Here is a 19,193-nt window from a genome sequence, read left to right on the forward strand (position 1 = left end):
GGCAGAGCTGGTCTGATAGCTCATGAAGGGGTTAACAGACACCATCTCCAGCTCCAGGGTGTACTCTTCGGGACCGGTCACAGCACGGGTCTGAACCAGCATGGCACTGATGTTGTTAATTTGCTGTGAAAAAATAGAGGAAGGTGTAGTGGTAGTGTATGAAAGTGAAGGACTGAATCATCATCATTTTAACTCAGTATTCTGTCTTCAAAACCAATCATTCTTGTTCCCCTACTACTGTAGTAGGCAGTATTAGATATTAGCTCTTGATAGGTATGTTTGTGTAACATGCAGACATCTAGACATTCTAGACATTCAAATTTCTACCAGCATGTCACCTGTGCAACTAGAGGCTGAAAAAAGCTCTAGATCACCTTTACTCCACACACAGAGATTGTCACGCTCGTCATAATGATTGGACCAAGGCGCAGCGTGATATGCCTACATCTCTTTAATAGTGTACTAGCAACACGATACAAAATACAAAACAACAAAACGAAACGTGAAGTCCTCGGTCATGAACACAAACCAACACGGAACAAGATCCCACAAAACACAAGTGCACAACAGGCTGCCTAAGTATGGTTCCCAATCAGAGACAACAAGCAACAGCTGATTCTCGTTGCCTCTGATTGAGAACCACCCCGGCCAACATAGAACCACATAACCTAGAACAGAACATAGAAAACGAAACATAGACACTACACAAAGAAACTAACACCCTGGCTCAACATACAAGAGTCCCCAGAGCCAGGGCGTGACAGTACCCCCCCCCAAAGGCGCGGACTGCGACCACGCCAACATAAACCCAACAGGGGAGGGGCCGGGTGGGCATTCCTCCTCGGAGGCGGATCCGGCTCTGGGCGTGACCACCACCCTCTAACAACCCCCCCGTAGCGCCCCTGGTCTGGTCCCGCTGGCTGGAGCTGGACTGGACATCGGTGGAGCGGATTGCTTAGGCTCCGGTGTGGAGCAGCTGACCGGTACCTGACCAGGCACCGGTGAAACAGGCACGGGCTGTGCCGGACTGACGACGCGCACCACAGGCTTGGTGCGGAGAGCAGGAACGGGCCGGACCGGGCTGGCGACGCGCACCATTGGCTTGGTGCGAGGGGCAGGAACAGGCCGGGCCGGGCTGGCGACGCGCACCATTGGCTTGGTGTGAGGAGCAGGAACAGGCCGGGCCGGGCTGGCGACACGCACCACAGGCTTGGTGCGAGGGACAGGAACAGGCCGGACCGTACTGGGAACACACACCACTGGCCTTGTGTGGGGATCAGGAACGGGCCGGACCGGACTGGTAACACACCTCAGTACCTCTCGCCGTGCCTCTACACTCTCCTTCCCTCTACTGACCAATGGCCCTGTAACCTGGTGGCCTTCTCTCCTCGTCCACAAACTCGCCCTTTATCTGCCTCCAGCAGCCCCGTCGTCCATGCCGTGTGCCCCCCCCCAAAAAAATATTGGGGGTGCCTCTCGCCTGTCCGACGACGGCCCGGTTGGCGCCGCTTCTCCTCTCCTGCCTGGGTCTCCCCCTTCATCGCCCTCCGGTAACGGACGGCCTCCTCCTCCGTGATCTGCCCCCAACCGAGGAGGACATCCACTAACGTTACCTCCGGCGTTTGCTCCTGGACACGCTGCTTGGTCCTTTGATGGTGGGATCTTCTGTCACGCTCGTCATAATGATTGGACCAAGGCGCAGCGTGATATGCGTACATCTCTTTAATAGTGTACTAGAAACACGATACAAAATACAAAACAACAAAACGAAACGTGAAGTCCTCGGTCATGAACACAAACCAACACGGAACAAGATCCCACAAAACACAAGTGCACAACAGGCTGCCTAAGTATGGTTCCCAATCAGAGACAACAAGCAACAGCTGATTCTCGTTGCCTCTGATTGAGAACCACCCCGGCCAACATAGAACCACATAACCTAGAACAGAACATAGAAAACGAAACATAGACACTACACAAAGAAACTAACACCCTGGCTCAACATACAAGAGTCCCCAGAGCCAGGGCGTGACAGAGATGCATACAAAGCTCTCCCTCGCCCTGCATTTGGCAAATCTGACCATAACTCTATCCTCCAGATTCCTGCTCAAATGCAAAAACTCAAACAGTACCAGTGACGCGCTCAATCCTGAAGTGGTCAGATGACACAGATGCTAAGCTACAGGGCTGTTTCGCCAGTACAGACTAGAATATGTTCCGGGACTCATCCGATGGCATTGAGGAGTTTACCACATCAGTCACCAGCTTCATTAATAAGTGCATTGATGATGTCATCCCCACAGTGACTGTACGTACAGTTGAAGTCGGAAGTTTACATACACTTGGGTTGGAGTCATTAAAACTCGTTTTTCAACCACTCCACACATTTCTTGTTAACAAACTATCGTTTTGGCAAGTCGGTTAGGACATCTACTTTGTGCATGACACAAGTAATTTTTCCAACAATTGTTTACAGACAGATTATTTCACTTATAATTCACTGTATCACAATTCCAGTGGGTCAGAAGTTTACATACACTAAGTTGACTGTGCCTTTAAACAGCTTGTAAAATTCCAGAAAATTATGTCATGGCTTTAGAAGCTTCTGATAGGCTAATTGACATCATTTGAGTCAATTGGAGGTGTACCTGTGGATGTATTTCAAGGCCTACCTTCAAACTCAGTGGCTCTTTGCTTGACATCATGGGAAAATCAAAATAAATCAGCCATTTTATTTTTAGACCTCTACAGGTTTGGTTCATCCTTGGGAGCAATTTCCAAACGCCTGAAGGTACCACGTTCATCTGTACAAACAATAGTACGCAAGTATAAACACCATGGGACCACGCAGCCGTCATACCGCTCAGGAAGGAGACGCCTTCTGTCTCCTAGAGATTAACGTACTTTGGTGCGAAAAGTGCAAATCAATCCCAGAACAACAGCAAAGGACCTTGTGAAGATGCTGGAGGAAACAGGTACAAAAGTATCTATATTCACAGTAAAATCAGTCCTATATCGACATAACCTGAAAGGCCGCTCAACAAGGAAGAAGCCACTGCTCCAAAACCGCCATAAAAAAGCCAGACTACGGTTTGCAACTGCACATGGGGCCAAAGATCGTACTTTTTGGAGAAATGTCCTCTGGTCTGATGAAACAAAAATAGAACTGTTTGGCCATAATGCATAATGACCATCGTTATGTTTGGAGGAAAAAGGGGGTACCTTGCAAGCCGAAGAACACCATCCCAACCGTGAAGCACGGGGGTGGCAGCATCATGCTGTGGGGGTGCTTTGCTGCAGGAGGGACTGGTGCACTTCACAAAATAGATGGCATCATGAGGAAAGAAAATTATGTGGATATATTGAAGCAACATCTCAAGATATCAGTCAGGAAGTTAAAGCTTGGTTGCAAATGGGTCTTCCAAATGGACAATGACCCCAAGCATACTTCCAAAATTGTGGCAAAATGGCTTAAGGACAACAAAGTCAAGGTATTGGAGTGGCCATCACAAAGCCCTGACCTCAATCCTATAGAACATTTGTGGGCAGAACTGAAAAGGCGTGTGCGAGCAAGGAGGCCTACAAACCTGACTCAATTACAACAGCTCTGTCAGGAGGAATGGGCCAAAATTCACCCAACTTATTGTGGGAAGCTTGTGGCAGGCTACCCGAAACGTTTGACCCAAGTTAAACAATTTAAAGGCAATGCTACCAAATACTAATTGAGTGTATGTAAACTTCTGACCCACTGGGAATGTGATGAAAGAAATAAAAGCTTAAATAAATCACTCTCTACTATTATTCTGACATTTCACATTCTTAAAATAAAGTGGTGATCCTAACTGACCTAAGACAGGGAATCTTTACTAGGATTAAATGTCAGGAATTGTGAAAAACTGAGTTTAAATGTATTTGGCTAAGGTGTATGTAAACTTCTGACTTCCACTGTACATATCCCAACCACAGTCATGGATTATAGGCAACATCCGCACTGAGCTAAAGGCTTGAGCTGCCACTTTCAAGAAGCATGACACTAACCCAGACACTTATAATAAATCCCACTACGCCCTCCATTGAACCACCCAACAGGCAAAGCGTCAATACAGGACTAAGATCGAATCCTACTACACCGGCTCTGACGCTCATCGGATGTGGCAGGGCTTGCCAACTATCACGGATTACAAAGGGAAACCCATCCGCGAGCTGCCCAGTGACACGAGCCTTCCAGATGAGCTAAATACCTTCTATGCTCACTTCGAGGCAAGCAACACTGAACCATGCGTGAGAGCACCAGCTGTTCCAGACGAATGTGTGATCATGCTCTCTGTAGCCAATATGAGTAATACCTTTAAACAGGTTAACATTCGCAAGGCTGCAGGGACAGACGGACTACCAGGGCATGTACTCAAAGCATTCGCTGACCAGCTGGCAAGTGTCTTCACTGACATTTTCAACCTCTCCCTGACCCAGTCTGTAATAACTACATGTTTCAAGCAGACCACCATAGTACCTGTGCCCAAGAACGGCAAGGTAACCTGTCTAAATGACTATCACCCCGTAAGCACTCACATCTGCAGCCATCAAATGCTTTGAAAGGATGGTCATGGCTCACATCAACACCATCATCCGAGACACCTTGGACCCACTCCAATTCGCATACCGTTCCAACAGATCCACAGATGACACAATCGCAAGGCCTCGTAGGACTTCACAGGCAGGGTGGCCACTGACTGGCTGGAGGGTTCAGGGGTGGTGATGACAGAGGCAGAGCGTGGGAGACACAGGTAGCCGCCATAGTGGTTAAAACACTTCATCTCCCCCCAGCAGGCTTCTGCAATAGCCTCACACTCATTGATAAGTGAAAGATCAATGAGACAGAAGATAAGTGAAAAGCCAGTACAGTGTGACATCATCCGCTCATAAGCACAGTGACATAACTTTTTCATACACACCCCTCGCTTTAACATTACAACCAAAATAAACCACCCACCTTTACAGTGCTGACTCTGAACATCCCACTCATAACCATCTGTGCACTCCTGAGAGAGAGAGAGAGAGAGAGCGAGAGAGAGAGAGAGAGGTTGCAGTGTTGACTGTATGCTTTCTCTGAAGTAAAGTGTGTCAACGCTAAAGTGCCATAGCATGCATGCACATAATAAATATTACAAGAGGGACTCCGGTACATATGGAATGAATGGGCATTGTTATGGAGAGGTGTACATGTTGGATGGAGAAAGGCATGAAGTGGCTTTCAGAAGGGATAGAGTGAATAAGGTAAGCAAGGAAAAAGTCATGAGAAGGAAGAGAAGTGAAGATTGACGTACAGTGAGGAAAAAAAGTATTTGATCCCCTGCTGATTTTGTACGTTTGCCCACTGACAAAGAAATGATCAGTCTATAATTTTTATGGTAGGTTTATTTGAACAGTGAGAGACAGAATAAATAAATAAAATCCAGAAAAAAGCATGTCAAAAATGTTATAAATTGATTTGCATTTTAATGAGGTAAAGAAGTATTTGACCCCTCTGCAAAACATGACTTAGTACTTGGTGGCAAAACCCTTGTTGGCAATCACAGAGGTCAGACGTTTCTTGTAGTTGGCCACCAGGTTTGCACACATCTCAGGAGGGATTTTGTCCCACTCCTCTTTGCAGATCTTCTCCAAGTCATTAAGGTTTAGAGGCTGATGTTTGGCAACTCGAACCTTCAGCTCCCTCCACAGATTTTCTATGGGATTAAGGTCTGGAGACTGGCTAGGCCACTCCAGGACCTTAATGTGCTTCTTCTTGAGCCACTCCTTTGTTGCCTTGGCCGTGTGTTTTGGGTCATTGTCATGCTGGAATACCCATCCACAACCCATTTTCAATGCCCTGGCTGAGGGAAGGAGGTTCTCACCCAAGATTTGACGGTACATGGCCCCGTCCATCGTCCCTTTGATGTGGTGAAGTTGTCCTGTCCCCTTATCAGAAAACACCCCCAAAGTATAATGTTTCCACCTCCATGTTTGAAGGTAGGAATGGTGTTCTTGGGATTATAGGCAGCATTCCTCCTCCTCCAAACACGGCGAGTTGAGTTGATGCCAAAGAGCTCCATTTTGGTCTCATCTGACCACAACACTTTCACCCAGTTATCCTCTGAATCATTCAGATGTTCATTGGCAAACTTCAGACGGGCCTGTATATGTGCTTTCTTGAGCAGGGGGACCTTGAGGGCGCTGCAGGATTTCAGTCCTTCACGGCGTAGTGTGTTACCAATTGTTTTCTTGGTGACTATGGTTCCAGCTGCCTTGAGATCATTGACAAGATCCTCCCGTGTAGTTCTGGGCTGATTCCTCACCGTTCTCATGATCATTGCAACTCCACAAGGTGAGATCTTGCATGGAGCCCCAGGCAGAGGGAGATCAAATCAAATTTTATTGGCCGCATGCGCCGAATACAACAGGTGCAGACATTACAGTGAAATGCTTACTTAACCAACAGCCCCAGGCCGAGGGAGATTGACAGTTATTTTGTGTTTCTTCCATTTGCGAATAATCACACCAACTGTTGTCACCTTCTCACCAATCTGCTTGGCGATGGTCTTGTAGCCCATTCCAGCCTTGTGTAGGTCTACAATCTTGTCCCTGACATCCTTGGAGAGCTCTTTGGTCTTGGCCATGGTGGAGAGTTTGGAATCTGATTGATTGATTGCTTCTGTGGACAGGTGTCTTTTATACAGGTAACAAACTGAGATTAGGAGCACTCCCTTTAAGAGTGTGCTCCTAATCTCAACTCGTTACCTGTATAAAAGACACCTGGGAGCCAGAAATCTTTCTGATTGAGAGGGGGTCAAATACTTATTTCCCTCATTAAAATGCAAATCAATTTATAACATTTTTTACATGTGTTTTTCTGGATTTTTTTGTTGTTATTCTGTCTCTCACTGTTCAAATAAACCTACCATTAAAATTATAGACTGATCATTTCTTTGTCAGTGGGCAAACGTACAAAATCAGCAGGGGATCAAATACTTTTTTCCCTCACTGTATCCTTACCGTGAGGCCGTCACCTTCTGGAGGTGACTGAGACTTTGTACGTTGGAGGAGACAGACTCACACACACATAACAACACAAACGTTCCCTGCATACTCACTCCTACACACAAGCAAACAAACAGAGAGCAGGTAGCGGACACAAACAAATGCTGCAGTCACTCGATTACAATCACACACAAACCCCTCTGTCAGTCATACATAAATGTACAGGCAAAATCCAACAACACGGAGAGAGGAAGCAGAGTGCTATTCCAGAGTCTATGAGAGACACAAAAAGAGAGAGAGAAGTTAAGTATGACAGTGGCACAAACAGTAATACTTGTCCTATGTGCACGTATCCCAATTCAGACTGTGCATGAATTGCTTGCCATGTTCAGTTTCTCCCATGTGCTGACCTGAACAGAACTGCATTATGTAAAATAGATCAATTTAGGCCCATACCTTTTCATCTGTTAAACTAATGGTCACACTGGAAGACAGAGTAGACTGCCAAATGGCCTCATGCTTGATTTATGTATAGTACGTGCAGAACAATGTGTGGCACTGTAGTCGCCATAGTGGTTAAAACACTGCGCTCTAGGGAAAGGACATACCTGGATTCAATCAAACCCAGTCCTTACATTATCTTGCAGAAGTTAAGCTACTCTAAAGCTACCTTAAGAAAAATACAATTTAGTTAACTTAAGTTACTTTGAAAAAGTAGTTCACTACATCCAAATTACTTCATGAAAAAGTAGCATATGTAAATCTGAAATGTTGTAGAATACAAATTGTAAGAACACAGATCACAGTGTAGCCAGATGTTAACAGAATGTGTTATTTATACTATTAAACACAAAAACGATATTTCAAGTGAGAACGAGGCAGGTCTGATGCCGAAAAAGAAAGCAAATGATTGCCTACTTCAGCCATATTTTATTTTATTTTAGCTAAAAAAAGTAGTGTGTAGTTCCAGTAGTTAGCTACATCACTACATGGCAAAAACGAACTACTGAAAACACTACCAAGATTTGAATTTTGTTCAACTACCACCAAGCTACTGCAAAATGTAGTTTAATTACTAGTTGAACTACATGTAGTTCACTACTCCCCAACACTGGTAAAGTCTCAGTTCAGGCCCAAACCCCCCTCCCAGACAACCCTGACCAACTGTAGCCCCCTGCTGCTAACCACCTCCTTATAACACACATAGAAACACACACACACACACACACACACACACACATAACCTACAAACAGACCCTCACACTTTCACAAACATTTACTAAACAGTTTAAACATATTTCTTAAACAAATATCTTTACTTCATTTAAATCACAATTTGCACATCAGAAGATGTTCATTCATTATATTTATAGGGGGGACTGAAGAGACAGAAGGAGACCGAGAGAACTAGGTAATATCAGGGAGAGGTGGAGAAGTGGACTGTACTGGGCTGAGGTAGTTACGTAAATGCATGAGGGACGACTGAGATTCACAGTAAGATCAATACAGATCAATAAGGAGGTCCAGACCAACGTGATCAATAAGGAGGTCCAGACCAACGTGATCAATAAGGAGGTCCAGACCAACGTGATCAATAAGGAGGTCCAGACCAACGTGATCAATAAGGAGGTCCAGACCAACGTGATTAATAAGGAGGTCCAGACCAACGTGATTAATAAGGAGGTCCAGACCAACGTGATCAATAAGGAGGTCCAGACCAACGTGATCAATAAGGAGGTCCAGACCAACGTGATTAATAAGGAGGTCCAGACCAACGTGATTAATAAGGAGGTCCAGACCAACGTGATCAATAAGGAGGTCCAGACCAACGTGATCAATAAGGAGGTCCAGACCAACGTGCAGGGATCTGCTTATTCTTATGTACATTTGGAGGATGCAGCTTTTGATGACGCCAGTTTATTTACATACATGTCTAAGATGATGTCTAAGATCATGTCAAATTTGTTTCTACAATCTATAATGCCAAAAAGTGGAATTCACTACAAGTTTTGGAAACATGTTAAAAAGGTAATTGTCACATAAAATAACAAGTTAATTTGCCACAAGGTCGATGAATACATCTCTGACATCTTTGGTATTTGTGTGTTTAGATGCAAGGTTTATCAGAACTTTAGAAAGATTCTATGTGCAGAGAGATCGTGAGATAGAAAAAGAGAGCAACAAAGACATTCTTACAACTTAAAACAGATTCAAATTCCATTCATTTTGTTTTGTTTCAGTGGGGGGAGAGATGTGGGATGTTCATCTCAATCTGAATAGGAATCAAAGTCTGAAATGTAAGACTATTCGATTCATATTACACAGTAGTTCCATATAGCTTTGATATATTTTACTTTAACTTATTCATTTATCATTATTTAGACACTTTTGAGTTGAAAATAACTATTGAATATAGTGAATATAGTATTTAACTTCTGGTTAAAAACAACTCCAACTCTGATATGTACATATCTTAGTCTGTGAAGCACTTATCAGTTGCTCACTTTGAAGTTAGTCTCCATCAACTTGTAGACTTAGATGTTTCCCCTCAGAGAAGCACACACCAGGCTAAGAAGCGAGACAAGCGGAGAGAAAAGAGTCAAGAGGGGGACCAGAAAAGACATCAATGATGAATCATTTCTATAACTCTCAACATCAACCCACACAAGCACTTTCATACACATGGTTCACCCATCTTACATTTTATGTTGGTCCAGCATGTCTTTGTCATTAACCAAAACCTTCAGATCTTTCAGTTCATGCAGAAACTCTTTATTTTGGTCAACATCCATATCCTCCATCAAGCTATCTGTGAAGAGACAGAGACAAAAAAAACTAATGGGATCTGGTGCCAGAAAGCCGAATATGTCCTTCATTGTTTGTGACAACAGCTTTGGGTTCAAATAATTATTTATATTATGCCAACAATTTTTCATGGGACTGTCTTCTTGCATTGTCTACTAAATTTAGCAGCATTGTGCATGCTTTGGTGCCATCAATGACTGGTCACATCAACAGAGATGCATCTTACCCACTGCTCCTATTGTCCAGTAACTTATGAGCTGGTCTGCACAGAAGGCAAAGTCCTGGAAGGAGAGGTACTGCAGCTTCCTCTTTCCTGTCTCAAAATGGCTGTTTGCAAAGAACACAATGGCAGCATAGTCTCTGGAGGGATAGAGAGACAAGTTAGAGGGTGGCACAGTACATTGGAGGGCCTGAACCTAAGGAAACTAACACAGGCAATTATCCTTTTATCATCCATCATTCTATAAACCATATAGTCAAATGGTCTATAAACAGTCACACAATAACATTTACCCAGGAATACACAGGTATGCTATTTCCTGTGAATATATATACTAGACTTATGGTTGACAGATCTCTTTCGCTACACTCTTTCTGTTTCTCCTTCCTTATTCCTCCCTCTGTCCTTCACTTTATTCTTGTATCCACCTTGCCAGTGTGTTGACAGCAAGAAGTGACGCTGTATGTTCTCCACTAGGGGGCCCTTGAGCTCCTCCACTACCTTGAACAACCGCTTGAAATTGTCAAACTAGAGAGAGAGAGCGACAGACAGACAGACAGACAGACAGAGATGTGCAACGTGTTGGTATGCTCTATATCAGATGACTTTTGTATTTCTAATCATGACCTCACCCTAAAAGCCCCATGGCTGGCAGGCAAATCGCTGCATGACAGTGCTTAAACTGGACAGATAATTAAATTACAGAGCAGTGGTGTCCAGCTGATGTCCTGGCCTGTCCTTCTGCATTTAAGCTGCTCTTGAATGACAGGTTCTTCTCAAGATGGGAGTTGTGTGTTAATACAGTCAGGAGTCACACTATATTAATGCAGCCCCTTCTCGGGGTGGTGTTTGTGTTAGTCTCACCTGTCTCCTGCAGCTCTTCAGTGTGATCCCTGTTTTAGAGCTGATGTCGTCCAGGTCATTATTGGTCCCTTTGGAGAAATTATTCCCAGGGCACCTCTCTGGCAAACACACTGTCAAACTCATGGTGCCTGCAGAAAATAATAACACGCTGGTTAACTCTTCTCCATCTCACACACACACACACACACGTCTGCACACACACACACAGTATTTGTATTTGTTTCTGTGTCTATTTCTGTTTGCACACAAATTGTCCTTGGCTTTGGGAACAATAAAGATTTATGGAATTGAACACACACCTTTCAATTAGTATTCTCTGGTGCTGGGCAGGGATCTGGAAGAGTAGCCCAGTTTGGTGGGGAAATGTAAGAGACGTTCACACATCTGGAAGGTTCTGAACTGGTCCATGGTATCGCTGGTCAGAACCTCGGCATTCACTTCACACTCCAGTAATGCCCCCTCATCCATCAGCACCTTCACTGCATAACTCACTGTGAGGATAAGCAAGGCAGACATGGGAGAGAGACAATAGGATGTAACCTAAATTATGTCACGGTCTGGTCATTGACATTCTATTGTGGTGTGATTTCAAAACAAATGTAGGTAATAATCATACAGCAAAATCAGTCAATTCCTCTGTCACAAAGTGCAGTGTCACCACTACATCCATGTCATTCCAAAGTCTCAACCAAATAGGATAAAGACAAACCTGTGAGGCCGTCCAACCAAATCTGATAGATGTCCATATCCATGATAGTTGGTTTCCCACAAGCACATCCAGTTCCATAGACATCTTGTAAGCTAATGAGGAACAAAAAAAGACTGCAGAGTGTTAATTTAGGAAAGTCTAGTAGCTGAGTAGCTAAAAACAGTAGTCTACACTCTTGGAAAAAAATGTTCTGTATGGAACCAAAAAGGGTTCCATATACAGTGGGGGAAAAAAGTATTTAGTCAGCCACCAATTGTGCAAGTTCTCCCACTTAAAAAGAGAGAGGCCTGTAAAGAGAGAGGCCTGTAATTTTCATCATAGGTACACGTCAACTATGACAGACAAAATGAGAAAAAAAAATCCAGAAAATCACATTGTAGGATTTTAAAGGAATTAAATTAGCAAATTATGGTGGAAAATAAGTATTTGGTCAATAACAAAAGTTTCTCAATACTTTGTTATATACCCGTTGTTGGCAATGACACAGGTCAAACGTTTTCTGTAAGTCTTCACAAGGTTTTCACACACTGTTGCTGGAATTTTGGCCCATTCCTCCAGGCCCATCCATTCTCCTCTAGAGCAGTGATGTTTTGGGGCTGTCGCTGGGCAACACGGACTTTCAACTCCCTCCAAAGATTTTCTATGTGGTTGAGATCTGGAGACTGGCTAGGCCACTCCAGGACCTTGAAATGCTTCTTACGAAGCCACTCCTTCGTTGCCCGGGCGGTGTGTTTAGGATCATTGTCATGCTGAAAGACCCAGCCACGTTTCATCTTCAATGCCCTTGCTGATGGAAGGAGGTTTTCACTCAAAATCTCACGATACATGGCCCCATTCATTCTTTCCTTTACACGGATCAGTCGTCCTGGTCCCTTTGCAGAAAAACTGCCCCAAAGCATGATGTTTCCACCCCCATGCTTCACAGTAGGTATGGTGTTCTTTGGATGCAACTCAGCATTCTTTGTCCTCCAAACACGACGAGTTGAGTTTTTACCAAAAAGTTCTATTTTGGTTTCATCTGACCATATGACATTCTCCCAATCCTCTTCTGGATCATCCAAATGCACTCTAGCAAACTTCAGACGGGCCTGGACATGTACTGGCTTAAGCAGGGGGACACGTCTGGCACTGCAGGATTTGAGTCCCTGGCGGCGTAGTGTGTTACTGATGGTAGGCTTTGTTACTTTGGTCCCAGCTCTCTGCAGGTCATTCACTAGGTCCCCCCGTGTGGTTCTGGGATTTTTGCTCACCGTTCTTGTGATCATTTTGACCCCACGGGGTGAGATCTTGCATGGAGCCCCAGATCGAGGGAGATTATCAGTGGTCTTGTATGTCTTCCATTTCCTAATAATTGCTCCCACAGTTGATTTCTTCAAACCAAGCTGCTTACCTATTGCAGATTCAGTCTTCCCAGCCTGGTGCAGGTCTACAATTTTGTTTCTGGTGTCCTTTGACAGCTCTTTGGTCTTGGCCATAGTGGAGTTTGGAGTGTGACTGTTTGAGGTTGTGGACAGGTGTCTTTTATACTGATAACAAGTTCAAACAGGTGCCATTAATACAGGTAACGAGTGGAGGACAGAGGAGCCTCTTAAAGAAGAAGTTACAGGTCTGTGAGAGCCAGAAATCTTGCTTGTTTGTAGGTGACCAAATACTTATTTTCCACCATAATTTGCAAATAAATTCATAAAAAATCCTACAATGTGATTTTCTGGAGAAAAAAAATCTCAATTTGTCTATCATAGTTGACGTGTACATATGATGAAAATTACAGGCCTCTCTCACCTTTTTAAGTGGGAGAACTTGCACAATTGGTGGCTGACTAAATACTTTTTTCCCCCACTGTATAACCCTATATGGAACTCAAGGGTTTTATATGGAACCAATTATGGTTCCGTGAAGAAGAACCCCTGGCGTTCTGATCAAAGAACCTTTAGGGCAGGGGTACTCAACTCTTACCCTACGAGGTCCGGAGCCTGCTGGTTTTCTGTTCTACCTGATAAATAATTGCACACAACTTGTGTCCCAGGTCTAAATCAATCCCTGATTAAAGGGGAACAACGAAAAAATGCAGTGGAACTGGTTTCGAGGTCCAGAGTTGAGTTTGAGGAATTTAGGGGTTCCATATATGAAGCAAGCAATATAGCCCTTTTTGGTTCTATCCAGAACCTTTTTTTTTTTTAAAGAGTGTGTACACAATCAGAATGATAGCCTATTTACATGAGGCCTTACAGAGGCATTCACTATTGATAGACTGCAAAGTTGATCCACTGAGTGTCATGTTTCTAGGTGAAGCTGGCATTAAAAGTCAGTGATCGTTGACCCATTTAAAAGGGTATTCACACCACAACGATTATTATGTAACATAGCCACATAAGGGATTAACAATAATGATACTTAACCTTTAATTAGTTGTTATGTATCTGTCAAGTCGAGGGTAAAAGGTAGCCAGCTAAAATATTGCAGCAGGCACCTTAAGTTTGGGTAAACAGCATCTGCGAAGTTAAAACGTCGGGTTCTGCACAGAATTAGGGACAACAGATTATCAAATTTGCATAGACCTGCATTCAAAAGAACACTAAAAACTGCATAGAAACTAAAGGTAAATGACATTGAGAGATGTCTAGAGGTGTCTGCTGACAAGTAATTGGGTCTCCTCTCAAAATCCACAACAGAAAGCGCAACTTTGTTTCCCTTTGATGGCTATCTCTAGAGAATAGCACATTTGATACTAGACACTTACTGCCCTCTACTGCAGTGGATAAATTGGGTTTTCCGATTTTTGTTGTCAGCAGGTCAAGTCATGACCTTCAATAGCATTTAATGACAAGACAATAGCATATTTATCATTTGTACAACGAAAAAAACGTTACAATATTTCTAAAGTTTTCTAGCAAAATACTGTATGACTGGACGAGTTCTTTGAAGCGTTCAATGGCACGCAGGGCACTGTCCCTGGTGCTGAAATGAACAAAATTATGGAACGGTCCGTGGTCCTGAAATTATCAAAATTCTGGAGCTATCCACCGTGCTGAAATCAGCAACGTTTGTATGTAAACAGCTGAAGTTAAGCGTGTTCGCTGCATGGGATATATAATAAGATAGCCTAGACAAATAGGCCTATGTAGGCTATAGTTTGCCATTATATTTGCCTAATCTAAACACTGAGTACGGATATATTTCTTAGGTGACTTGAGCTGGGCATTGTCCTTTGTTCCAAAAATCTGTATGCGCATTTTCTGTGGACTAGACTTGAGCGCCCCCCTGGCGAAAGTGAGAAAATACTGTATTTTTTACATCAACATTAGTGGTGACGAACTATGTTCTTCTTAACCGGCAATTTTTAACAGCCATTTTTTCCTCGCGCTTTAGAAGAGGCATCGATACAAATCGCATATTATTCTAGGCAAGGCCTACATAAAACGCTCGTTTCACTTCGTATCGTGAAAATGACAATGACAGAGGCAATGTGGGGAAAGGCTTGTTTTGCAACATACATCCTCCGTAGCGTTGAGGATCAGGGCGTCGTGGAAAAATGAGGACAAACATTTTACGTCATCATCTTGTAAGCATTCCATTACCTATTTTATGAATGTTAATTTTTTGGCAAACCGGCATATTTTCCATGCATAGTCATTGAGCCGCACTCGCCTATACAGTAAAAGACAAAATGTGCAGCAACAGCGAGATTGACAGCCGAAAGCTATCTAAAATGTCCGACGAGGACTTATCATTCTCCAAAAAATATATCGTGGCCCTGTTACGCAAAGAGGAAGCCAACAAGAGGACAGCCCTTATACAACGAGGACGGTTAATTAAAGAAGTTAATAAACAACTACAGAAGCAATTACTCGAAATCAGGGAACTCAAAGTAGTCAATAATAGGCTTCAGGGGGAGAACCAAGAACTGAGAGAAGTATGTAGTTTCCTGGACGACGACCGAATGAAAGTAAAAACACTTTCGCTAGAGTGGCAACTCTTTGGACACCACGCCGCCAAAGTGATGCGCGAGGACTTGGGTGATCATCTGAAGAAGCTGGCTGATTTGGAACGAGTGCAAGACGGATTGGTAAAGGAGAATTTCGATCTCAAGGAACTGTGTGTTGTTCTGGGGGGTTGTGTCAGCAGAGGTGATTCCAGTCCTGGTGGGTCGTCCGAGTTGAGTTTACAGTATTTGGTGGCCCGGGACCTTGGAGACGGAAGTTCCAGCAATGGGAGCATCGGTAGTCCAGATCCTCCTCTTCTAGTGTGTTCCCCCGATGTGAGGGTGTCAACAAACTCCTTCAGGCAAATATAAGAGATGTTGTTAATCTCACCTCAAGTCACATAAAAGGGGAATGAGTCGTTTTTGCTATGTTATAGATGTGTTATATCACAGGACATGTTCTTATCGCGCACTCAATATGGCGGGAGCTGACAATGGTGCTGAAATAAGCAACATACATCAGAGATGGCAATGTTTTCTCTAAAACAGTTTTATATTGACCGTTGGTGGGAATTTGTATTCTTATTCTCTTTTATTAGATTTCATCAAACATGATCCCTTTTACTTGCAGTTTTGTCATATTGATCTTCACACTAAGTGTTTATTTTCCCTGCATTCAATAATACTGTACACTTTTCTCTATGAATATCAGACTTATCTATCCTATCCTTTGAACTGGTTAGCCTTTTCTATGTTGTGTCTGTGCCCCTCATAGCCTGTCATCGTATTTGTAAGATAAAGACTGGTGTTGAATTGTCCAAAACTGTATAGATCTAATTGTGAAAACCCTTATGTTTTTATCCTGTTTTGATTAAAAGATTATGACAATGATCTGTACAGCTTGTTGTTTTTTTCATGACCCCTATTTGGATAGATTATAAACAATCACGTCTGTTACGTTCCCCAGCAAAAATGTCTCTCAAACAGAAGGGAAAACTAACAAAGAGTCACTGACCAACAACTAAAACAGGTGGGGTTTTAGGAGGGGTTATGAAAGGCACTTATAGGGTGTCCATTGAAAGTTGACTAGCAACAACAACTGGAACCTAAAAGACACCCACCATGAGCGCCCACTAAATTTGCCCAAGAAGAGGCAAACAAAAGAAAAACCCACACCAAACTTAAAGACAGGAAGGAAACCAAAAAGGTGGAGCAAAACAAAATCAGGGAAATCAGATAAAGGATTGTTTGTCTAGAAATCAAAATAGGGTGTGCCAACTAAAGGTGTTAACCTTCCACATCTGTCAAGACAACTAGAGCACTGGGCCAGCCACTCTTAAATAGCACCTGGGCCAGCACAGGTGAAACACCTTCCCACTAACGAGAAGGCAACCAGCACAGGTGTTACACATACTGACCAACGAGGTGACCAATTGGTGTGCCCTATGGGCTAACGGGCTATACAGTGCCTTGCAAAAGTATTCATCCCCCCTGGCGTTTTTCCTATTTTGTTGCATTACAACCTGTAATTTAAATGGATTTTTATTTGGACTTCATGTAATGGACATACACAAAATAGTCCAAATTGGTGAAGTGAAATGAAAAAAATAACTTGTGAAAAAAAATTCTAAAAAATAAACAACGGAAAAGTGGTGCGTGCATATGTATTCACCCCCTTTGCTATGAAGCCCCTAAATAAGATCTGGTGCAACCAATTACCTTCAGAAGTCACATAAATAGTTAAATAAAGTCCACCGATGTGCAATCTAAGTGTCCCATGATCTCAGTATATATACACACACCTGTTCTGAAAGGCCCCAGAGTCTGCAACACCACTAAGCAACGGGCACCACCAAGCAAGCGGCACATAAAGACCAAGGAGCTCTCCAAACAGGTCAGGGACAAAGTGGTGGAGAAGTACAGATCAGGGTTGGGTTATAAAAAGATATCCAGAACTTTGAACATCCCACGGAGCACCATTAAATCCATTATTAAAAAATTGAAAGAATATGGCACCACAACAAACCTGCCAAGAGAGGGCCGCCCACCAAAACTCACGGACCAGGCAAGGAGGGCATTAATCAGAGAGGCAACAAAGAGACCAAAGATAACCCTGAAGGAGCTGCAAAGCTCCACAGCGGAGATTGGAGTATCTGGCCATAGGACCACTTTAAGCCGTACACTCCACAGAGCTGGGCTTTATGGAAGAGTGGCCAGAAAAAAGCCATTGCTTAAAGGTGTTTGCCAAAAGGCTCTGGTCAGATGAGACTAGAATTGAGCTTTATGGCCATCAAGGAAAACGATATGTCTGGCGCAAACCCAACACCTCTCATCACCCCGAGAACACCATCCCCACAGTTAAGCTTGGTGGTGGCAGCATCATGCTGTGGGGATGTTTTTCATCGGTAGGGACTGGGAAATTGGTCAGAATTGAAGGAATGATGGATGGTGCTAAATACAGGGAAATTCTTGAGGGAAACCTGTTTCAGTCTTCCAGAGATTTGAGACTGGGACGGAGGTTCACCTTCCAGCAGGACAATGACCCTAAGCATACTGCTAAAGCAACACTCGAGTGGTTTAAGGGGAAACATTTAAATGTCTTGGAATGGCCTAGTCAAAGCCCAGACCTCAATCCAATTGAGAATCTGTGGTATGACCTAAAGATTGCTGTACACCAGCGGAACCCATCCAACTTGAAGGAGCTGGAGCAGTTTTGCCTTGAAGAATGGGCAAAAATCCCAGTGGCTAGATGTGCTAAGCTTATAGAGACATACCACAAGACTTGCAGCTGTAATTGTTGCAAAAGGTGGCTCTACAAAGTATTGACTTTGGGTGGGTGAATAGTTATGCACGCTCAATTTTCTGTTTTCTTGTATTATTTCTTGTTTTTTCACAATAAAAAATATTTTGCATCTTCAAAGTGGTAGGCGTGTTGTGTAAATCAAATTATACAAACCCCCCAAAAAATACATTTTAATTCCAGGTTGTAAGGCAACAAAATAGGAAAAATGCCAAGGGGGGTGAATACTTTCGCAAGCCACTAAAATCCAACCTCAAAACATAAATGGAAAAAACTAAACCTGTAACACCTTCCCCCTTAAGACAACAAATATATCCTATATTTTTGTTGGACAAGTTTGCTCACCACCAACAGAAAACAACTTCCATTGCACAACATAACCAACTTAAATGTGTCGCCTTCTCCAATATAAACATGGCATCTACTGGTTGTCAACAATTAAATACATGTCAGAGTCTGGGTGCAGTGGGGAAACGGAATCAGGCGCAGGACACAGAACTGAGAATTAATGGCTTTACTCGACTCCAAGTAAATAATGCAAACCCTCCACGCAGGGAAGAGCAAAAACAACAGCTCAACAGACGACGTAACAAGAACAATCACGCACACACTCAGGAGGGAAAACAGAGGTAATATAGGGAAACTAATAAGCCTAATGGGTAACAGGTGTGAACAATACAGACAGAACTAGTGAGACACAGAAACATCGATCGGTGGCAGCTAGTACTCCGGTGACGACGACCGCCGAAGCCTGCATGAACGAGGAGGAGGGGCAGCCTCGGCCGTATCCGTGACAGTACAAGACAAAACACTTTTTTTTTGGTAAATATACTGTATATATAAAAATGCTTTTTTT

The 19,193-nt window shown here is 43.4% G+C and overlaps 1 protein-coding gene and 1 pseudogene across 2 annotated transcripts; one reads left to right on the top strand and one right to left on the bottom strand.

The window, feature by feature from the left end:
* Nucleotides 1-9,069: 9,069 nt before the first annotated feature.
* Nucleotides 9,070-11,699, bottom strand: LOC311143140 (acidic fibroblast growth factor intracellular-binding protein B-like; annotated as a pseudogene). The gene is made up of 8 exons: nucleotides 11,616-11,699; nucleotides 11,206-11,397; nucleotides 10,907-11,034; nucleotides 10,471-10,570; nucleotides 10,049-10,182; nucleotides 9,718-9,826; nucleotides 9,522-9,585; nucleotides 9,070-9,159 (listed from the first exon to the last, which is right to left on the bottom strand). The product of its transcript is annotated as an acidic fibroblast growth factor intracellular-binding protein B-like (transcript).
* Nucleotides 11,700-14,958: 3,259 nt separating this feature from the next.
* Nucleotides 14,959-16,428, top strand: LOC311142675 (coiled-coil domain-containing protein 85B-like). The gene has a single exon (XM_084178329.1). The coding sequence runs from the start codon at nucleotides 15,283-15,285 to the stop codon at nucleotides 15,907-15,909; it is 627 nt and encodes a 208-aa protein (XP_084034455.1). The 5' UTR covers nucleotides 14,959-15,282; the 3' UTR covers nucleotides 15,910-16,428.
* The last annotated feature ends 2,765 nt before the right edge of the window (nucleotides 16,429-19,193 follow it).

This window comes from Coregonus lavaretus (assembly GCF_964263955.1).
Source record: "Coregonus lavaretus genome assembly, chromosome: 15".
In the NCBI taxonomy this organism is placed as follows: Eukaryota; Metazoa; Chordata; class Actinopteri; order Salmoniformes; family Salmonidae; genus Coregonus; species Coregonus lavaretus.